This window comes from Bombina bombina, chromosome 11 (assembly GCF_027579735.1).
Source record: "Bombina bombina isolate aBomBom1 chromosome 11, aBomBom1.pri, whole genome shotgun sequence".
Taxonomy (NCBI): Eukaryota; Metazoa; Chordata; class Amphibia; order Anura; family Bombinatoridae; genus Bombina; species Bombina bombina.
The window spans coordinates 172031610-172053388 of NC_069509.1; the positions used below are offsets into that span (position 1 = coordinate 172031610).

Sequence of the window (21779 nt, forward strand, 5' to 3'; positions counted from 1 at the left end):
TGAAGTAATTTCCAGGGAATGGAATAATTTGGGTAATTCATTTACTCCTTCTAAACGTTTAAGCAATTATATCCTGTGCCATCTGACAGATTAGAATTTTGGGACAAAATCTCTAAGGTTAATGGGGCTGTCTCTACTCCTGCTAAACGTACTACTATTCCTATGGCAGATAGTACTTCATTTAAGGATCCTTTAGATAGAAAAATTGAATCCTTTCTAAGAAATGCTTACTTATGTTCAGGTAATCTTCTTAGACCTGCTATATTTTTAGCGGATGTTGCTGCAGCTTCAACTTTTTTGGTTAGAAGCTTTAGCGCAACAAGTAACATATCATAATTTTATAGCATTTTTATTATTCTATAACATGCTAATAATTTTATTTGTGATACCATCTTTTGATATCATTAGAGTTGATATCAGGTATATGTCTCTAGCTATTTTAGCTAGACAAGCTTTATGGCTTAAAACTTGGAATGCTGCTATGTCTTCTAAGTCAACTTTGCTTTCCCTTTCTTTCCATGATAATAAAATTATTCGATTTTCAGTTGGTTTCTATTATCTCAACTGTTACTGGAGGGAAGGGAACTTTTTTACCAAAGGATAAAATATCTAAGGTAAATTTAGGTCTAATAACCATTTTCGTTCCTTTCCTCACAACAAGGAACAAAAGCCTGATCCTTCATTCTTAGGAGCAGTATCAGTTTGGAAACCATTTCCAGTTTGGAATATATCCAAGCCTTATAGAAACCTATAGCCAGCTCCTAAATACCCATGAAGGTGCGGCCCTCATTCCAGCTCAGCTGGTATGGGGCAGTTTACGTTTTCTTCAAGGAAATTTGGATCAATTCCGTTCACAATCTCTGGTTTCAGAACATTGTTTCAGAAAGGTACAGAATTGGCTTCAAGTTAAGGCCTCCTGCAAAGAGATTTTTTTCTTTCCCGTGTCCCAGTAAACACAGCAAAGGCTCAGCATTTCTGAAATGTGTTTCAGATCTAGAGTTGGCTGGAGTAATTATGCCAGTTCCAGTTCTGGAACAGGGGCTGGGGTTTTATTCTATCTCTTCATTGTACCAAAGAAGGTCAATTCCTTCAGATCAGTTCCGGATCTATCTATATTGAATCGTTATGTAAGGATACCAACATTCAAGATGGTAACTGTAGGACTATCCTGCCTTTTGTTTAGCAAGGGCATTATATGTCTACAATAGATTTACAGGATGTATATCTGCATATTCCGATTCATCCAGATCACTTTTAGTTTCTGAGATTCTCTTTTTAGACAAGCATTACCAGTTTTGTGGCTCTACCGTTTGGCCTAGCGTCAGCTCCAAGAATTTTTTCAAAGGTTCTCGGTGCCCTTCTGTCTGTTATCAGAGAACAGGGTTTTGGTATTTCCTTATTTGGACGATATCTTGGTACTTGCTCAGTCTTCACATTTTCGCAGAATCTCATACGAATCGACTTGTGTTGTTTCTTCAAGATCATGGTTGGAGGGTCAATTTACCATTCAGTTCATTGTTTCCTCAGACAAGGGTAACCTTTTTAGGTTTCCAGATAGATTCAGTGTCTATGACTCTGTCCTTGTCAGATAAGAGAAGTTTTTAACATTGATATCAGCTTGTCACAACCTTCAGTCACAATCATTCCCTTTGGTAGCCTTATGCATGGAAATTTTAGGTCTTAGGACTGCCGCATCGGATGCGATCTCCTTTGCTCGTTTTCACATGCGACCTCTTCAGCTCTGTATGCTGAACCAGTGGTGCAGGGATTACACAAAGATATCTCAATTAATATCTTCAAACCGATTATACGACACTCTCTGACATGGTGGACAGTTCACCATCGTTTAGTTCAGGGGGCTTCTTTGTTCTTCAGACCTGGACTATAATCTCAACAGATGCAAGTCTTACAGCTTGGGGAGCTGTGTGGGGGTCTCTGACGGCACAAGGGGTTTGGGAATCTCTGGAGGTGAGATTTCCGATCAATATTTTTAACTCCGTGCAATTTTCAGAGCTCTTCAGTCTTGGCCTCTTCTGAAGAGAGAGTTGTTCATTTGTTTTCAGATAGACAATGTCACAGCTGTGGCATACATCAATCATCAAGGAGGGACTCACAGTCCTCTGGCTATGAAAGAAGTATCTCGAATTTTGGTTTGGGCGGAATCCAGCTCCTGTCTAATATCTGCGGTTCATATCCCAGGTATAGACAATTGGGAAGCGGATTATCTCAGTCGCCAAACATTGCATCCGGGCGAATGGTCTCTTCACCCAGAGGTATTTCTTCAGATTGTTCAAATGTGGGAACTCCTAGAAATAGATCTGATGGCTTCTCATCTAAACAAGAAACTTCCCTGGTATCTGTCCAGATCCCGGGATCCTCGGGCGGAAGCAGTGGATACATTATCACTTCCTTGGAAGTATCATCCTGCCTATATCTTTCCGCCTCTAGTTCTTCTTCCAAGAGTATTCTCCAAGATTCTAAAGGAATGCTTGTTTGTCCTGCTGGTAGCTCCAGCATGGCCTCACAGGTTTTGGTATGCGGATCTTGTCCGGATGGCCTCTTGCCAGCTGTGGACTCTTCCGTTAAGACCAGACTTTCTGTCGCAAGGTCCTTTTTTCCATCAGGATCTCAAATCCTTAAATTTTAAGGTATGGAGTTTGAACGCTTGATTCTTGGTCAAAGAAGGTTTCTCTGACTCTGTGATTAATACTATGTGACAGGCTCGTAAATCTGTATCTAGAGAGATATATTATAGAGTCTGGAAGGCTTATATTTCTTAGTGTCTTTCTCATCATTTTTTATTGGCATTCTTTTTGAATACCGAGAATTTTTCAGTTTCTTCAGGATGGTTTAGATAAAGGTTTGTCCGCAAGTTCCTTGACAGGACAAATCTCTGCTCTTTCTGTTCTTTTTTCACAGAAGGATTGCTAATCTTCCTGATATTTCATTGTTTTGTACAAGCTTTGGTTTGTTGGTTCTGGGGGCTTTTCAAGCTCCTCCTTTGAACCCATGCATTCTTTGGTCGTTATATTACTTTCTTGGAAAGTTTTGTTTCTTTTGGCCATCTCTTCTGCCAGAAGAGTCTCTGAATTATCTGCTCTTTCTTGTGAGTCTCCTTTTCTGATTTTTCATCAGGATAGGGCGGTGCTGTGAACTTCTTTTGAATTTTTTACCTAAGGTTGTGAATTCTAACAACCTTAGTAGAGAAATTGTGGTTCCTTCATTATGTCCTAATCCTATGAATTCTAAGGAGAAATCATTCCATTCTTTGGATGCTGTTAGAGCTTTGTATTATTATGTTTAAGCTACTAAGTCTTTCCGAAAGACTTCTAGTCTATTTGTCATCTTTTCCGGTTCTAGAAAAGGCCAGAAAGCTTCTGCCATTTCTTTGGCATCTTGGTTGAAATCTTTCATGCCTATGTCGAGTCGGGTAAAATTCCGCCTCGAAGGATTACAGTTCATTCTACTAGGTAAGTTTCTACTTCCTGGGCGTTTAGGAATGAAGCTTCGATTGATCAGATTTGCAAAGCAGCAACTTGGTCCTCTTTGCATACTTTTTCTAAATTCTACCATTTTGATGTGTTTTCTTCTTCTGAAGCAGTTTTTGGTAGAAAAGTACTTCAGGCAGTGGTTTCAGTTTGAATCTTCTGCTTATGTTTTTCATTAAACTTTATTTTGGGTGTGGATTATTTTCAGCAGGAATTGGCTGTCTTTATTTTATCCCTCCCTCTCTAGTGACTCTTGTGTGGAAAGATCCACATCTTGGGTAGTCATTATCCCATACGTCACTAGCTCATGGACTCTTGCTAATTACATGAAAGAAAACATAATTTATGTAAGAACTTACCTGATAAATTCATTTCTTTCATATTAGCAAGAGTCCATGAGGCCCGCCCTTTTTTGTGGTGGTTATGGTTTTTTTGTATAAAGCACAATTATTCCAATTCCTTATTTTATATGCTTTCGCACTTTTTTTTTATCACCCCACTTCTTGGCTATTCGTTAAACTGAATTGTGGGTGTGGTGAGGGGTGTATTTATAGGCATTTTAAGGTTTGGGAAACTTTGCCCCTCCTGGTAGGAATGTATATCCCATACGTCACTAGCTCATGGACTCTTGCTAATATGAAAGAAATGAATTTATCAGGTAAGTTCTTACATAAATTATGTTTTTACTTACTGAGCGTTATCGCTCCTTGCTCCGCCCCCAGTATTACTTCCTGATCTGTGTATGAGTTGTAGTAGAGAGCGGAACAACCCGCTCTCTACGTCATTATATAAGGAATATTGTTCAACTATTCACTTTGCGCATGCGTTAATTGCTTAATACATGTTTTCAGACGATCAGTCTGAGATCTAACATGTAGCGCATGCGCATAGCTAACGAGGGGCATGTTAGTGTGTTTTACAGTCCCCGACTGGCCAGGATTCTGATTGCAAGTTGAAAACACGTGATTTTTAAAATCTATGGCGGCGATTGTACAGGTGGAGGAACGGAGCTGAAATGGAAGCATCTAAAAAGTAAATATTTACAAATACTGACAGTTTTCAGCGTTTTGGGGAATGAAAGTGCATTTTTTTTTTTGTTATCTATACTATTGCATGTTGAAGTTTGCAATACTTTACCATCACTTTAAAGCCGTTCTCTTATTTTAAGAGAGCTGGGTACATGCACAGAAGGAAATACAGTACCATGGTGAGTAGTAACAGATAACTTAATCTACAATTAATATTTAGTTGGTAATTGGAATTTATGGTGCAGAATACAATAAATATTTAGATTAAAGGGATACTAAACCCAAATCCTTTTTATTTCATGATTTGGATACAGCGACTAAGTGACTTTCTAATTTACTCCTATTATAACATAACCTTTTCTTCGCTCTTGGTACCTTTATTTGAACATCGGGATTAAAAGCTTAGGAGCCGGCCCATTTTATGTTCAGCATCTGGGTAGCGCTTGCTGATTGGTGTATACATGTATCCACGCTATCCAGTGTGCTGAACTAAAAATGGGTCGGCTCCTAAACTTTCATTCCTGCTAAATTAGAAAGTTGCTTAAAATTACATGCTTTATCCGAATCATGAAAGACTTGGGATTAGTATCTCTTTAAATTTGCCTCCAATTTATATAAACATCAATGTATTGAAAGTGTTTGCAAGTTAAAATAAAGCTTTTTGACCCTTGATATCCACACTTTAATCACAGATGCTCAAAATTTTAATCTAATGTAGTTTATGGTTATGTATTTCTTCTGTTAAGTGTGATCAGTCCACGGGTCATCATTACTTGTGGGATATTAACTGCTCCCCTACAGGAAGTGCAAGAGGATTCACCCAGCAGAGTTGCTATATAGCTCCTCCCCTCTACGTCACCTCCAGTCATTCTCTTGCACCCAACGACTAGATAGGATGTGTGAGAGGACTATGGTGATATATTTAGTTTTTATATCTTCAATCAAAAGTTTATTTTATAATAGCACCGGAGTGTGTTATTCCTTCTCTGGTAGAATTTGAAGAAGAATCTACCTGAGTTTTTCTATGATTTTAGCCGGAGTAGTTAAGATCATATTGCTGTTTCTCGGCCATCTGAGGAGAGGTAAACTTCAGATCAGGGGACAGCAGGCAGATTAATCTGCAAAGAGGTATGTAGCAGTTTATTATTTTCTGACATGGAATTGATGAGAAAATCCTGCCATACCGTTATAATGTAAACTCAGCCTTGAATGCAGTAGATGTAGCTGATATCAGGCTGTCATGTATGTATATTTTACACTTCAGTTTTCTGGGAAATGGTACTTCTCTGGCTTTTAAACTGTATACATAGACTTAACCTATTTTGCAGGGACTTGCAATAGGTTTTAAATGACAATTAATTATTGAGGTAAAACGTTTTTTTGCTGGCATGTAAAAACGTTTTTTTCTCTGAGGTACTGGGTGAAAAAATGTTTTGGGCACTTTTTTTCCACTTGGCAATAGTTTTGATTTAAATTAGAGCAGTTCACTGATCCCTCTCACTGTTATGTGTGTGGGGGAGGGGCCATTTTTGGCGCTTTTACTATGCATCAGAAAAACTCAGTCAGAGGTTCATTTTCTTCCTGCATGATCCGGTTCATCTCTACAGAGTTCAGGGATCTCAAGAGTCTTTTTTGAGGGAAGTAATCATTACAGCAGAGCTGCCTGGGTTAGTTATTTGCTGAGGGGAACAATCCTTTGCTAAAACTGTATATTCTGACAAAGATTGATGCTATAACTTAATTATTTTATCTGTTATAATATTTTTCTGTGCTTCTTAAAGGCACAGTTCGTTTTCATATTATTTGTAAATTACTTTGAAAGGTATTTCCAAGTTGCTGTTTATTTGCTAGTGTGTTAAACATGTCTGATTCAGAGGAATATCTCTGTGCTATGTGTTAATGCCAAAGTGGAGCCCAATAGAAATTTATGTACTAAATGTATTGATGCTACTTTTAAAAAATAGTCAATCTGTACAAATTGAACATATTTCACCAAACAACGAGGGGAGAGTTATGCCGACTAACTCGCCTCACGTGTCAGTACCTGCATCTCCCGCTCAGGAGGTGCGTGATATTGTAGCGCCGAGTGCATCTGGGCGGCCATTACAAATCACATTACAAGATATGGCTACTGTTATGACTGAAGTTTTGGCTAAACTACCAGAACTAAGAGGTAAACGTGATCACTCTGGGATGAGAACAGAGTGCGCTGATAATGCAAGGGCCATGTCTGATACTGCGTCACAGTTTGCAGAACGTGAAGACGGAGAGCTTCATTCTGTGGGTGACGGTTCTGATCCAAATAAACTGGACTCAGACATTTCAAATTTTAAATTTAAGCTTGAGAACCTCCGTGTGTTACTAGGGGAGGTATTAGCGGCTCTGAATGATTGTAACACAGTTGCAATCCCAGAAAAAATGTGTAGGTTGGATAAATATTTTGCGGTACCGACGAGTACTGACGTTTTTCCTATACCTAAGAGACTTACTGACATTGTTACTAAGGAGTGGGATAGACCCGGTGTGCCTTTCTCACCCCCTCCTATATTCAGAAAAATGTTTCCAATAGACGCCGCCACACGGGACTTATGGCAAATGGTCCCTAAGGTGGAGGGAGCAGTTTCTACTTTAGCTAAGCGTACCACTATCCCAGTGGAGGATAGCTGTGCTTTTTCAGATCCAATGGATAAAAAATTAGAGGGTTACCTTAAGAAAATGTTTGTTCAACAAGGGTTTATATTGCAACCTCTTGCATGTATTGCGCCTGTCACGGCTGCAGCAGCATTTTGGTTTGAGTCTCTGGAAGAGACACTTCAATCATCCACACTAGATGACATCACACACAAACTTAAATTCCTTAAGTTAGCTAATTCATTTATTTCAGATGCCGTAGTACATTTAACTAAACTTGCGGCTAAAAATTCAGGATTCGCCATTCAGGCACGCAGAGCTCTGTGGCTAAAATCCTGGTCAGCTGATGTTACGTCTAAATCTAAATTGCTTAATATTCCTTTCAAAGGGCAGACCTTATTCGGGCCCGGCTTGAAAGAGATTATTGATGACATTACAGGAGGTAAAGGTCATGCCCTGCCTCAGGACAAGGCCAAAGCCAAGGCTAGACAGTCCAATTTTCGTTCCTTTCGTAATTTCAAAGCAGGAGCAGCATCAACTTCCTCTGCACCAAAACAGGAAGGAGCTGTTGCTCGCTACAGACAAGGCTGGAAACCTAACCAGTCCTGGAACAGGGGCAAACAGGCCAGAAAACCTGCTGCTGCCCCTAAGACAGCATGAATTGAGGGCCCCCGATCCGGGACCGGATCTAGTGGGGGGCAGACTTTCCCTCTTCGCCCAGGCTTGGGCAAGAGATGTTCAGGATCCCTGGGCGTTAGAGATCATATCTCAGGGATACCTTCTGGACTTCAAATCCTCTCCCCCAAGAGGGAGATTTCATCTGTCAAGGTTGTCAAGAAACCTAACAAAGAAGGAAGCGTTTCTACGCTGCGTACAAGATCTTTTATTAATGGGAGTGATCCATCCAGTTCCGCGGTTGGAACAAGGACAAGGGTTTTACTCAAATCTGTTTGTAGTTCCCAAAAAGAGGGAACCTTCAGGCCAATCTTGGATTTAAAGATCCTAAACAAATTCCTAAGAGTTCCATCGTTCAAGATGGAAACTATTCGAACAATTTTGCCCATGATCCAAGAGGGTCAGTACTTGACCACAGTGGATTTAAAGGATGCTTACCTTCACATACCGATTCACAGAAGTCATTACCGGTATCTAAGGTTTGCCTTTTTAGACAGGCATTACCAGTTTGTAGCTCTTCCATTCGGACTGGCTACGGCTCCAAGAATCTTCACAAAGGTTCTGGGCACTCTTCTGGCGGTACTAAGACCGCGAGGAATTTCAGTAGCTCCGTACTTAGACGACATACTGATACAAGCTTCAAGCTTTCAAACTGCCAAATCTCATACAGAGATAGTACTGGCATTTCTAAGGTCGCATGGATGGAAAGTGAACGAAGAGAAAAGTTCTCTCTTTCCACTCACAAGAGTTCCCTTCCTGGGGACTCTGATAGATTCTGTAGAAATGAAGATTTACCTGACAGAGGACAGGTTAACAAAACTTCAAAATGCATGCCGTGTCCTTCATTCCATTCAAGAGACCAGAAATTCTCTTCTATGGTGGCTTTATCGGCCACATCTGTCCAGGGGAATGCCATTCAGCAGGCCAGACTGGTCAATTGTAACAACAGACGCCAGCCTACTAGGTTGGGGCGCTGTCTGGAATTCTCTGAAGGCTCAGGGACTATGGAATCAGGAGGAGAGTCTTCTTCCAATAAACATTCTGGAATTGAGAGCAGTCCTCAATGCTCTTCTGGCTTGGCCCCAGTTAGCAACTCGGGGGTTCATCAGGTTCCAGTCGGACAACATCACGACTGTAGCTTATATCAACCATCAGGGAGGGACAAGAAGCTCCCTAGCAATGATGGAAGTATCGAAGATAATTCGCTGGGCAGAGTCTCACTCTTGCCACCTGTCTGCAATCCACATCCCGGGAGTGGAGAACTGGGAGGCGGATTTCTTAAGTCGTCAGACTTTTCATCCGGGGGAGTGGGAACTTCATCCAGAGGTCTTTGCCCAAATACTTCGACGTTGGGGCAAACCAGAGATAGATCTCATGGCGTCTCGACAGAACGCCAAGCTTCCGCGCTACGGGTCCAGATCCAGGGATCCGGGAGCGGTCCTGATAGATGCCTTGACAGCACCATGGACCTTCAGGATGGCTTATGTGTTTCCACCTTTCCCGATGCTTCCTCGATTGATTGCCAGAATCAAACAGGAGAAAGCATCAGTGATTCTAATAGCGCCTGCATGGCCACGCAGGACTTGGTATACAGATCTGGTGGACATGTCATTCTGTCCACCTTGGTCGTTACCTCTGAAACAGGACCTTCTGATTCAGGGTCCTTTCAAACATCAAAATCTAACTTCTCTGAAGCTGACTGCTTGGAAATTGAACGCTTGATCTTATCAAAGCGTGGTTTTTCTGAGTCAGTTATTGATACCTTGATACAGGCTAGGAAGCCTGTTACCAGAAAGATTTACCATAAAATATGGCGTAAATACCTATATTGGTGCGAATCCAAAGGTTACTCTTGGAGTAAGGTTAGGATTCCTAGGATATTGTCTTTTCTACAAGAAGGTTTAGAAAAGGGGTTATCCGCTAGTTCCTTAAAGGGACAGATCTCAGCTCTGTCCATTCTGTTACACAAGCGTCTGTCAGAAGTTCCAGACGTTCAGGCTTTTTGTCAGGCTTTGGCCAGGATTAAACCTGTGTTTAAAGCTGTGGCTCCACCATGGAGTTTAAACCTTGTTCTTAACGTTTTACAGGGTGTTCCGTTTGAACCCCTTCATTCCATTGATATAAAGTTGTTATCTTGGAAAGTTCTATTTTTAATGGCTATTTCCTCGGCTCGAAGAGTCTCTGAGTTATCAGCCTTACATTGTGATTCTCCTTATTTGATTTTTCACTCGGATAAGGTAGTTCTGCGTACTAAGCCTGGGTTCTTACCTAAGGTAGTCACTAACAGGAATATCAATCAGGAGATTGTTGTTCCATCCTTGTGCCCAAATCCTTCTTCGAGGAAGGAACGTCTTTTGCACAATCTGGATGTAGTTCGTGCCCTTAACTTTTATTTACAGGCAACTAAAGATTTTCGACAAACGTCTTCCCTGTTTGTCGTTTACTCTGGTCAGAGGAGAGGTCAAAAAGCTTCTGCTACCTCTCTCTCTTTTTGGCTTCGTAGCATAATTCGTTTAACTTATGAGACTGCTGGACAGCAGCCTCCTGAAAGAATTACAGCTCATTCCACTAGAGCTGTGGCTTCCACTTGGGCCTTTAAGAATGAGGCCTCTGTTGAACAGATTTGCAAGGCTGCAACTTGGTCTTCGCTTCATACTTTTTCCAAATTTTACAAATTTGACACTTTTTTGCTTCCTCGGAGGCTATTTTTGGGAGAAAGGTTCTTCAGGCAGTGGTTCCTTCTGTATAAAGAGCCTGCCTATCCCTCCCGTCATCCGTGTACTTTTGCTTTGGTATTGGTATCCCACAAGTAATTATGACCCGTGGACTGATCACACTTAACAGAAGAAAACATAATTTATGCTTACCTGATAAATTCCTTTCTTCTGTAGTGTGATCAGTCCACGGCCCGCCCTGTTTTTTAAGGCAGGTAAATATTTTTTAAATTATACTCCAGTCACCACTACACCCTTGGCTTCTCCTTTCTCGTTGGTCCTTGGTCGAATGACTGGAGGTGACGTAGAGGGGAGGAGCTATATAGCAACTCTGCTGGGTGAATCCTCTTGCACTTCCTGTAGGGGAGCAGTTAATATCCCACAAGTAATGATGACCCGTGGACTGATCACACTACAGAAGAAAGGAATTTATCAGGTAAGCATAAATTATGTTTTTAACAGCTGTATACACTGTATTTACAAAGCTATTTTTTTTTTTCTCCATCATTTTAGGCAAAGTTGCTAATAATGATGTACCCATATCGTTCGTTTTGCTGTCTGTATGCAGTTTTATTGCCCTGGTCGTTCTCCTTATAAGCTGTATATCCTGTTGCAAAGAGACCGAAATAGACTTCAAGGTTAGTTCAATACATTCTTTTAACATTTTGTAAAGTATCTAGTGTATGTATACATGTTATAACAATGTGCCAAAAAATGGACTAAATGTTTTGTGGATAGTAAATTTAAATTAAAGGGATATCAGACCCACATTTTTTTCCCCCCGATTCAGATAAAGCATGCAATTTCTTTCCTATGACATGGCGAGTCCACAACGTCATTCCAATTACTAGTGGGATATTAAACACCTGGTCAGCAGGAGGAGGACAAGAGTACTCCAGCAAAAGCTGTTAAGTGTAACTTCCCTTACCCATAATCCTCTGTCAATGGAGGTTGTGCAAAGTTGGTGTCTGAAGAAATTAATCCTTTTATGGGTATTTCTCCAACATTGGTGTGTCCGGTCCACGGCGTCATCCTTACTTGTGGGAATATTCTCTTCCCCAACAGGAAATGGCAAAGAGCACAGCAAAAGCTGCCCATATAGCCCCTCCTCAGGCTCCGCCCCCCAGTCATTCTCTTTGCCGCTCTGAACAAGTAGCATCTCCACGGAGATGGTGAAGAGTATGTGGTGTTTAGTTGTAGTTTTTTATTCTTCTATCAAGAGTTTGTTATTTTAAAATAGTGCCGGTTTGTACTATTTACTCTAAAACAGAAAAAGATGACGAGTTCTGTTTAAAAGAGGAGTGATTTTAGCAGCAGTAACTAAAATCAGTTGCTGTTCCCACGCAGGACTGTTGAGCCCAGAGAACTTCAGTTGGGGGAAACAGTTTGCAGACTTTTCTGCTCAAGGTATGACTAGTCCATTTTCTAACAAGACTGTGTAATGCTAGAAGACTGTCATTTTCCCTCTTGGGGATCGGTAAGCCATTTTCTTAGACTCTTAACAGAATGAAGGCTTATTATGGGCTATATACTGGTTGACACTCTTATGGGCTAAATCGATTGCTTTATTCAATAATTATATGAAGTTTGAAGTGTTTTTTCAAAACTTGTGAATTGGGGAACGTTTTTAGGCACCAGGCAGTAGTTTAGACACCTTCCCAGTCAGGAAGGGCCTTTCACTCTAATAGGCAGAGCCTCATTTTCGCGCCATAATTGCGCAGTTTCTTTTGGATACAGTGCATGCAGCTTCATGTGAGAGGGTCTGGTGGCTATTAAAAATGTTCCTGGAAGGCTTATTTTGGTATCATATAACCCCCAAGGACAGGTGAAGTCGCAGCAAACGCTGTGGCTGGGACTGTAGTGGTTTTAAAGGGGCTAATTGATAAAACGGCTCCGGTTTCCTCATTTAAGGGGTTACAATCTTAAAAATTGAGGTGCAATACTTTTAAAGCATTAAGACACTAGGGTGCAAATTTGGTAAAGATCGGATATTTCCTTCATAGTTTTTCACATATCCAGAAATAAAGTGTGCTCTGTTTAACATTTAAAGAGACAGTAACGGTTTTGTTTAAAAACGGTTTTATTGCATTTTTAGCCTGTATAAGCCTGTCTAACATGTCTGTACCTTCAGATAGATCATGTTCTGTATGTATGGGAAGGGCCATGCCCTCCCACAGGATAGGCCTTTTAAGGCTAAGAATAAGTCCAATTTTCGTTCCTTTCGTAACTTCAGGAACGGACTGTCTCCTAACTCTGCAGCCTCTAGACAAGAGGGTAACGCTTCCCAGGCTAAACCAGCATGGAAACAATTGCAAGGCTGGAACAAGGGTAAACAGGCCAAGAAGCCTGCTGCTGCTACCAAGACAGCATGAAGGGGTAGCCCCCGATCCGGGACCGGATCTAGTAGGGGGCAGACTCTCTCTCTTTGCTCAGGCTTCGGCAAGAGATGTTCCGGATCCCTGGGCACTAGAAATAGTCTCTCAGGGTTATCTTCTAGAATTCAAGGAACTTCCTCCAAAGGGAAGGTTCCACATGTCTCGCTTATCTTCAGACCAGATAAAGAGACAGGCATTCTTACATTGTGTAGGAGACCTGTTAAAAATGGGAGTAATACACCCAGTTCCAACAGCGGAACAAGGTCAGGGGTTTTACTCAAACCTGTTTGTAGTTCCCAAAAAAGAGGGAACTTTCAGACCAATTCTGGATTTAAAAATTTTAAACAAATTTCTCAGAGTTCCATCGTTCAAAATGGAAACCATTCGAACAATTTTACCCACAATCCAGGAGGGTCAATATATGACTACCGTGGATTTAAAGGATGCGTACCTACATATTCCTATCCACAAAGATCATCATCAGTTCCTAAGGTTCGCCTTTCTGGACAAACATTACCAGTTCGTGGCTCTTCCGTTCGGTTTGGCCACTGCTCCCAGAATTTTCACAAAGGTGCTAGGGTCCCTTCTGGCGGTTCTAAGACCGAGGGGCATTGCAGTGGCACCTTATCTAGACGACATTCTAATTCAAGCGTCGTCTCTTTCCAAGGCAAAGGCTCATACAGACATTGTTCTAGCCTTTCTCAGATCTCACGGGTGGAAGGTGACCGTAGAAAAGAGTTCCCTGTCTCCGTCAACAAGAGTTCCCTTTTTGGGAACAATAATAGACTCTTTAGAAATGAAGATCTTCCTGACAGAGGTCAGAAAGTCAAAGCTTCTAAACGCTTGTCAAGTTCTTCACTCTATTCTGCAGCCTTCCATAGCTCAGTGCATGGAAGTAGTAGGGTTGATGGTTGCAGCAATGGACATAGTTCCTTTTGCTCAAATTCATCTAAGACCATTACAACTGTGCATGCTCAATCAGTGGTATGGGGACTATGCAGACTTGTCTCCCCAGATTCAAGTAGACAAGGTAACCAGAGAATCACTCAGTTGGTGGTTGACTCAGAATCACCTGTCTCAGGGAATGAGTTTCCGCAGACCAGAGTGGATCATTGTCACGACCGACGCCAGTCTATTAGGCTGGGGCGCGGTCTGGGATTCCCTGAAAGCTCAGGGTCTATGGTCTCGGGAGGAGTCCCTTCTTCCGATAAACATCCTGGAACTGAGAGCGATATTCAATGCGCTCCAGGCTTGGCCTCAACTAGCGAAGGCCGGATTCATAAGATTCCAGTCGGACAACATGACCACTGTAGCTTACATCAACCATCAGGGGGGAACAAAGAGCTCCTTGGCGATGAGAGAGGTATCCAAGATCATCAAATGGGCGGAGGATTACTCCTGCCACCTATCTGCAATTCACATCCCAGGAGTAGACAACTGGGAGGCGGATTATTTGAGTCGTCAGACTTTCCATCCGGGGGAGTTGGAACTCCACCCGGAGGTCTTTGCCCAGTTAACTCAATTATGGGGCATTCCAGACATGGATCTGATGGCGTCTCGTCAGAACTTCAAGGTTCCTTGCTACGGGTCCAGATCCAGGGATCCCAAGGCGACTCTAGTGGATGCATTAGTGGCGCCTTGGTCGTCCAACCTAGCTTATGTGTTTCCACCGTTTCCTCTCCTTCCCAGGCTCGTAGCCAGGATCAAACAGGAGAAGGCCTCGGTGATTCTGATAGCTCCTGCGTGGCCACGCAGGACTTGGTATGCAGACCTGGTGAATGTCATCGGCTCCACCATGGAAGCTACCTTTGAGACAAGATCTTCTAGTACAAGGTCCATTCGAACATCCAAATCTAGTTACTATCTTGGAAAGTTCTGTTTTTGGTTGCTATTTCTTCTGCTAGAAGAGTTTCTGAATTATCTGCTTTGCAGTGTCATCCACCCTATCTGGTGTTCCATTCAGATAAGGTCGTTTTGCGTACCAAGCCTGATTTTCTTCCAAAAGTTGTTTCCAACAAGAATATTAACCAGGAAATAGTTGTGCCTTTGTGTCCGAAACCAGTTTCAAAGAAGGAACGTTTGTTACACAATTTAGATGTAGTCCGTGCTCTAAAGTTCTATTTAGAAGCAACAAAGGATTTTAGACGAACCTCATCTTTGTTTGTCGTTTACTCTGGTAAGAGGAGAGGACAAAAAGCTACTGCTACCTCTTTCTTTCTGGCTGAAAAGCATTATCCGATTGGCTTATGAGACTGCCGGACGACAGCCTTCTGAACGAATCGCAGCTCACTCCACTAGGGCTGTGGCTTCCACATGGGCCTTCAAGAACGAGGCTTCTGTTGATCAGATATGTAAGGCAGCGACTTGGTCTTCTCTGCACACTTTTGCCAAACTTGACAAATTTGATACTTATGCTTCTTCGGAGGCTATTTTTGGGAGAAAGGTTTTGCAAGCCGTGGTGCCTTCCGTTTAGGTAACCTGATTTGCTCCCTCCCTTCATCCGTGTCCTAAAGCTTTGGTATTGGTTCCCTCAAGTAAGGATGACGCCGTGGACCGGACACACCAATGTTGGAGAAAACAGAATTTATGCTTACCTGATAAATTTCTTTCTCCAACCGTGTGTTCGGTCCACGGCCCGCCCTGGTTTTTTAATCAGGTTTGAAAAATTTCTTTCTCTGTACACTAGAGTCACCACGGCACCCTATAGTTTCTCCTTTTTTTTCTCCTTTTTTTCTCCTAACCGTCGGTCGAATGACTGGGGGGCGGAGCCTGAGGAGGGGCTATATGGGCAGCTTTTGCTGTGCTCTTTGCCATTTCCTGTTGGGGAAGAGAATATTCCCACAAGTATGGATGACGCCGTGGACCGGACACACCGTTGGAGAAAGAAATTTATCAGATAAGCATAAATTCTGTTTTTCCCTGCAAGCAAGAATTGGGGTCTAGCTGTGTCCACTTCAATCTCTTGAGTAAGAGTAGTGGTTGCTTTTAGCAGTTAAAAGGCGGCAAGGAAGTCTTTGCTTTACTTTTAACACTTTGCTAACCCTTTGTGGAAAGCCAGAGTTGGTTACTCTTCTTTCTTTTCCTACAGATCCATGACAGGGACTGAAGTGCCTGCCACACCTAAGGATCAGCATCTATTATGCAGTTGGATCTAAGGTAAGTGCCTTTGCCTTCTAGGTACAGAAGGACAGCAGCACTTAAGAGGTTAACCCTCTTTTTAAGATCCTTGTTATCTAAGGGACATAATAATCCTTATTTAATTAAGGATTAATATGGGGACAATATATATTGCGCTCCTCCTTGGAGGAAGCAGTTTAGGGTTCTCTCAGAGAGTGATCCCGTGAGCCCCCTTCGTAGGGGCTGGGGCTCTGAGAGATGCCTTCTAGGCTTTAGTCCTTTCTGATGGCCCCTACCTGTCTTCTGGTGCATTTAAGATGTTCCTGTAGACTCCAGGTGCTTTTCAACTGGGTTGGCGATGTGGCCGAGGGGTCTCGCCTCTATGGTAGGATTTTTTTCCGTTCATTTCCTTCTCTTCCAGAGTAGGGTTTGGGTTCTCCGGGTTCGGAATTACCTTAGTATTCGTGGAGTCCTGGGGGTTCTTTGTCCTGCCTTGCAGATGTTTTTTTCCCTTCCTGTGTTTCAGGTTCCTAGAAGGGGAGCTGTGATGTAGTGTTTTTCCTCTGTTCCTGCAGCTGGAGGCTGAGGGTTTGCTCCTGTGGGGGGCTTCTACTACATGTATCGTTTGTAGCAGCGGACTAACAGGGTACTTTGTTCCTCGTTGATCCTCTTTCTTTCCTGTAGTTTGAGACTCTTTTGATTAGCCTTTGGGCTGGGACTGTTATCCCAGAGGGAAGGTTAGGGATCGGTTAATCTATGCAGTGTTGACCGTTTTCTGCTTTTGGCCCTTTCCTTTGGATGTCCTCCTTCATTCTACCGGCATCTGGTGCTGGGAGGGGGCGCTTTTTGGAGCCGCTATTCAGTGGGCTGCATGCCCTTGGTGGTTTGCAGTTGGAACCTTGCACAACAATTTGCTTAATGATGGTGTATCAAGTTACAGCTACTTGCTTTTGTCTGGATGCTAACTAGCTTGATGTGCCTTTTAGGAGATTTGAGTTAGCAATAGGGTCAGCCTTCCTTTTGGAGGCTGGTCTTTCTGAGTTCCTGTTCAGACGGTTTGAGTTTCTCTGGGAGAGCTCTGTTCTAGCTGCTGGGATTTTTATCCTGTTTTTGCTGTCTCCACCTATCTAGCCTCTAGATATGTTATGGAGCATCTGGGGACTCATGAATTTCCTAGAGTACCGTATGGTATGGGATTGAGGACATGAGGGGTTCCTCAAGTCATTTTGAGGACATGTTCCCTGTGTATGGATGCTTCTTTTTTGGTCCTTGTGTTCTAGGGAGTTTGTCTCCCTGGGTGTTGATTTCTAGGTGTTGAGTGGGTAAAGTTCCTTCGGTTTTTCTGGTCTCTGATTCCCTTTTGGGAGGCAGATGCGGTCCTTATCTTTAGCCGGGTACCTTCTTGGGTGTCATGTCCGTGGGGCAGACGATTCGGAGGTTGTTTGGACCTGACGGACTCTAGGTCTGAGTGGTCTCTAGTTCGGCTTTGCCGGTGGTGTAACTGATGTGCCGTTACCTGGGCTCGGGTTTTTCTCTGCGTCGTTTGTACTTAAATTTCTCCTGTTAAGTGTAGTCAGTCCACGGGTCATCCATTACTTATGGGATTATATCTCCTCCCTAACAGGAAGTGCAAGAGGATCACCCAAGCAGAGCTGCTATATAGCTCCTCCCCTCTAAGTCATATCCAGTCATTCTCTTGCACCTAACTAAAGATAGGACGTGTGAGAGGACTGTGGTGTGTTAAACTTAGTTTTTATTTCTTCAATCAAAAGTTTGTTATTTTAAACGGCACCGGAGTGTGTTGTTTGTTCTCAGGCAGCATTAGAAGAAGAATCTACCTGAGTTTGTCTATGATCTTAGCCGTCGTAACTAAGATCCACTTGCTGTTCTCGGCCATTCTGAGGAGTGAGGTAACTTCAGAACAGGGGATAGCATGCAGGGCCCACCTGCAAGGAGGTATGTGCAGTAAATTATTTTCTAAGGAATGGAATTGACTGAGAAAATACTGCTAATACCGATGTAATGTAAGTGCAGCCTTAAATGCAGTAGTAGCGACTGGTATCAGGCTGATATGTATGTATGTATATTCTGAGGTATTTCTGGGGAATGGAATTTCACTAAGAAAATACTGTCAATATTAAAGTAATATTTGAGCCTGCACTGCAGTGTAAGCGACTAGCAGCAGGCTTATTAATAACACTTCATAATTTTCAATTTTTAAAAACGTTTACTGGCATGTTAATCGTTTTTTTATGAGGTACTTGGTGATAAAACTTTATGGGCATGATTTTTACCACATGGCTGTTTTTTTCTGAATAAAAAGTTTACTGAGCTTCCCCACTGTTGTAATATGAGTGGGAGGGGCCTATTTTAGCGCTTTATTGCGCAGTAAAAATTTAGTCAGTCTTCCTATTTCTTCCTCCATGATCCAGGACGTCTCTACAGAGCCCAGGGGTCTCCAAAACTAGTTTTGAGGGAGGTAATCAGTCACAGCAGACCTGTGACAGTGTTTTTGACTGTGATAAAAACGTTTATTATTTCAACTGTTATCCGTTTTGGGTATTAAGGGGTTAATCATCCTTTTGCTGGTGGGTGCAATCCTCTGCTAACTTTATACATTTTCTGTTAAAATTTGGTTGTTTTAACATATTTGGTTCATTGTTAATTCAACTGTTTCATTTATTTTATGTTTTCTTAAAAGTGCAGTAACGTTTTTTTATATAGCTTGTAAATTTATTTAAAAGTTTTTTTTTCCAAGCTTGCTAGTGTTATTGCTAGTCTGTTTAACCCCTTAATCACCACAGCACTTTTCCATTTTCTGTCCGTTTGGGACCAAGGCTATTTTTACATTTCTACGGTGTTTGTGTTTAGCTGTAATTTCTCCAACATAGGTGTGTCCGGTCCACGGCGTCATCCTTACTTGTGGGATATTCTCTTCCCCAACAGGAAATGGCAAAGAGCCCAGCAAAGCTGGTCACATGATCCCTCCTAGGCTCCGCCTACCCCAGTCATTCTCTTTGCCGTTGTATAATTCTGTCAAAAACATTTTAGCCAAAATGAACACTTATCAGCGTAAGCGCGACTGCTCTGTTTTAGATACTGAAGAGCATGACGACGCTGATAATAATGGTTCTGAAGGGCCCCTAAACCAGTCTGATGGGGCCAGGGAGGTTTTGTCTGAGGGAGAAATTACTGATTCAGGGAACATTTCTCAACAAGCTGAACCTGATGTGATTACGTTTAAATTTAAGTTGGAACATCTCCGCGCTCTGCTTAAGGAGGTGTTATCCACTCTGGATGATTGTGACAAGTTGGTCATCCCAGAGAAACTATGTAAAATGGACAAGTTCCTAGAGGTCCCGGGGCTCCCAGAAGCTTTTCCTATACCCAAGCGGGTGGCGGACATTGTAAATAAAGAATGGGAAAGGCCCGGTATTCCTTTCGTCCCTCCCCCCATATTTAAAAAATTGTTTCCTATGGTCGACCCCAGAAAGGACTTATGGCAGACAGTCCCCAAGGTCGAGGGGGCGGTTTCCACCTTAAACAAACGCACCACTATACCCATAGAAGATAGTTGTGCTTTCAAAGATCCTATGGATAAAAAATTAGAAGGTTTACTTAAAAAGATGTTTGTTCAGCAGGGTTACCTTCTACAACCAATTTCATGCATTGTCCCTGTCGCTACAGCCGCGTGTTTCTGGTTCGATGAGCTGGTAAAGGCGGTCGATAGTGATTCTCCTCCTTATGAGGAGATTATGGACAGAATCAATGCTCTCAAATTGGCTAATTCTTTCACCTTAGACGCCACTTTGCAATTGGCTAGGTTAGCGGCTAAGAATTCTGGGTTTGCTATTGTGGCGCGCAGAGCGCTTTGGTTGAAATCTTGGTCAGCTGATGCGTCTTCCAAGAACAAGCTACTTAACATTCCTTTCAAGGGGAAAACGCTGTTTGGCCCTGACTTGAAAGAGATTATCTCTGATATCACTGGGGGTAAGGGCCACGCCCTTCCTCAGGATCGGCCTTTCAAGGCCAAAAATAAACCTAATTTTCGTCCCTTTCGTAGAAACGGACCAGCCCAAAGTGCTACGTCCTCTAAGCAAGAGGGTAATACTTCTCAAGCCAAGCCAGCTTGGAGACCAATGCAAGGCTGGAACAAGGGAAAGCAGGCCAAGAAACCTGCCACTGCTACCAAGACAGCATGAAATGTTGGCCCCCGATCCGGGACCGGATCTGGTGGGGGGCAGACTCTCTCTCTTCGCTCAGGCTTGGGCAAGAGATGTTCTGGATCCTTGGGCGCTAGAAATAGTCTCCCAAGGTTATTTTCTGGAGTTCAAGGGGCTTCCCCCAAGGGGGAGGTTCCACAGGTCTCAGTTGTCTTCAGACCACATAAAAAGACAGGCATTCTTACATTGTGTAGAAGACCTGTTAAAAATGGGAGTGATTCATCCTGTTCCATTAGGAGAACAAGGGATGGGGTTCTACTCCAATCTGTTCATAGTTCCCAAAAAAGAGGGAACGTTCAGACCAATCTTAGATCTCAAGATCTTAAACAAGTTTCTCAAGGTTCCATCGTTCAAGATGGAAACCATTCGAACAATTCTTCCTTCCATCCAGGAAGGTCAATTCATGACCACGGTGGATTTAAAGGATGCGTATCTACATATTCCTATCCACAAGGAACATCATCGGTTCCTAAGGTTCGCATTCCTGGACAAGCATTACCAGTTCGTGGCGCTTCCTTTCGGGTTAGCCACTGCTCCAAGGATTTTCACAAAGGTACTAGGGTCCCTTCTAGCTGTGCTAAGACCAAGGGGCATTGCCGTAGTACCTTACTTGGACGACATTCTGATTCAAGCGTCGTCCCTTCCTCAAGCAAAGGCTCACACGGACATTGTCCTGGCCTTTCTCAGATCTCACGGATGGAAAGTGAACGTGGAAAAGAGTTCTCTATCTCCGTCAACAAGGGTTCCCTTCTTGGGAACAATAATAGACTCCTTAGAAATGAGGATTTTTCTGACAGAAGCCAGAAAAACAAAACTTCTAGACTCTTGTCGGATACTTCATTCCGTTCCTCTTCCTTCCATAGCGCAGTGCATGGAAGTGATAGGTTTGATGGTAGCGGCAATGGACATAGTTCCTTTTGCGCGCATTCATCTAAGACCATTACAACTGTGCATGCTCAGTCAGTGGAATGGGGACTATACAGACTTGTCTCCGAAGATACAAGTAAATCAGAGGACCAGAGACTCACTCCGTTGGTGGCTGTCCCTGGACAACCTGTCACAAGGGATGACCTTCCGCAGACCAGAGTGGGTCATTGTCACGACCGACGCCAGTCTGATGGGCTGGGGCGCGGTCTGGGGATCCCTGAAAGCTCAGGGTCTTTGGTCTCGGGAAGAATCTCTTCTACCGATAAATATTCTGGAACTGAGAGCGATATTCAATGCTCTCAAAGCTTGGCCTCAGCTAGCGAGGGCCAAGTTCATACGGTTTCAATCAGACAACATGACAACTGTTGCGTACATCAACCATCAGGGGGGAACAAGGAGTTCCCTAGCGATGGAAGAAGTGACCAAAATCATTCTATGGGCGGAGTCTCACTCCTGCCACCTGTCTGCTATCCACATCCCAGGAGTGGAAAATTGGGAAGCGGATTTTCTGAGTCGTCAGACATTGCATCCGGGGGAGTGGGAACTCCATCCGGAAATCTTTGCCCAAGTCACTCAACTGTGGGGCATTCCAGACATGGAT

The 21779-nt window shown here is 42.9% G+C and overlaps 1 protein-coding gene across 1 annotated transcript in view; it reads left to right on the forward strand.

The window, feature by feature from the left end:
- The window catches only part of LMTK2 (lemur tyrosine kinase 2), a gene marked incomplete at its 3' end in the record, with an annotated part of 424271 nt that overhangs the window by 30545 nt on the left and 371947 nt on the right, over nt 1-21779 (forward strand). The window contains 1 exon segment of the mRNA XM_053694835.1: nt 11050-11174. Within this exon segment, the coding sequence (XP_053550810.1) occupies nt 11050-11174 (125 nt within the window).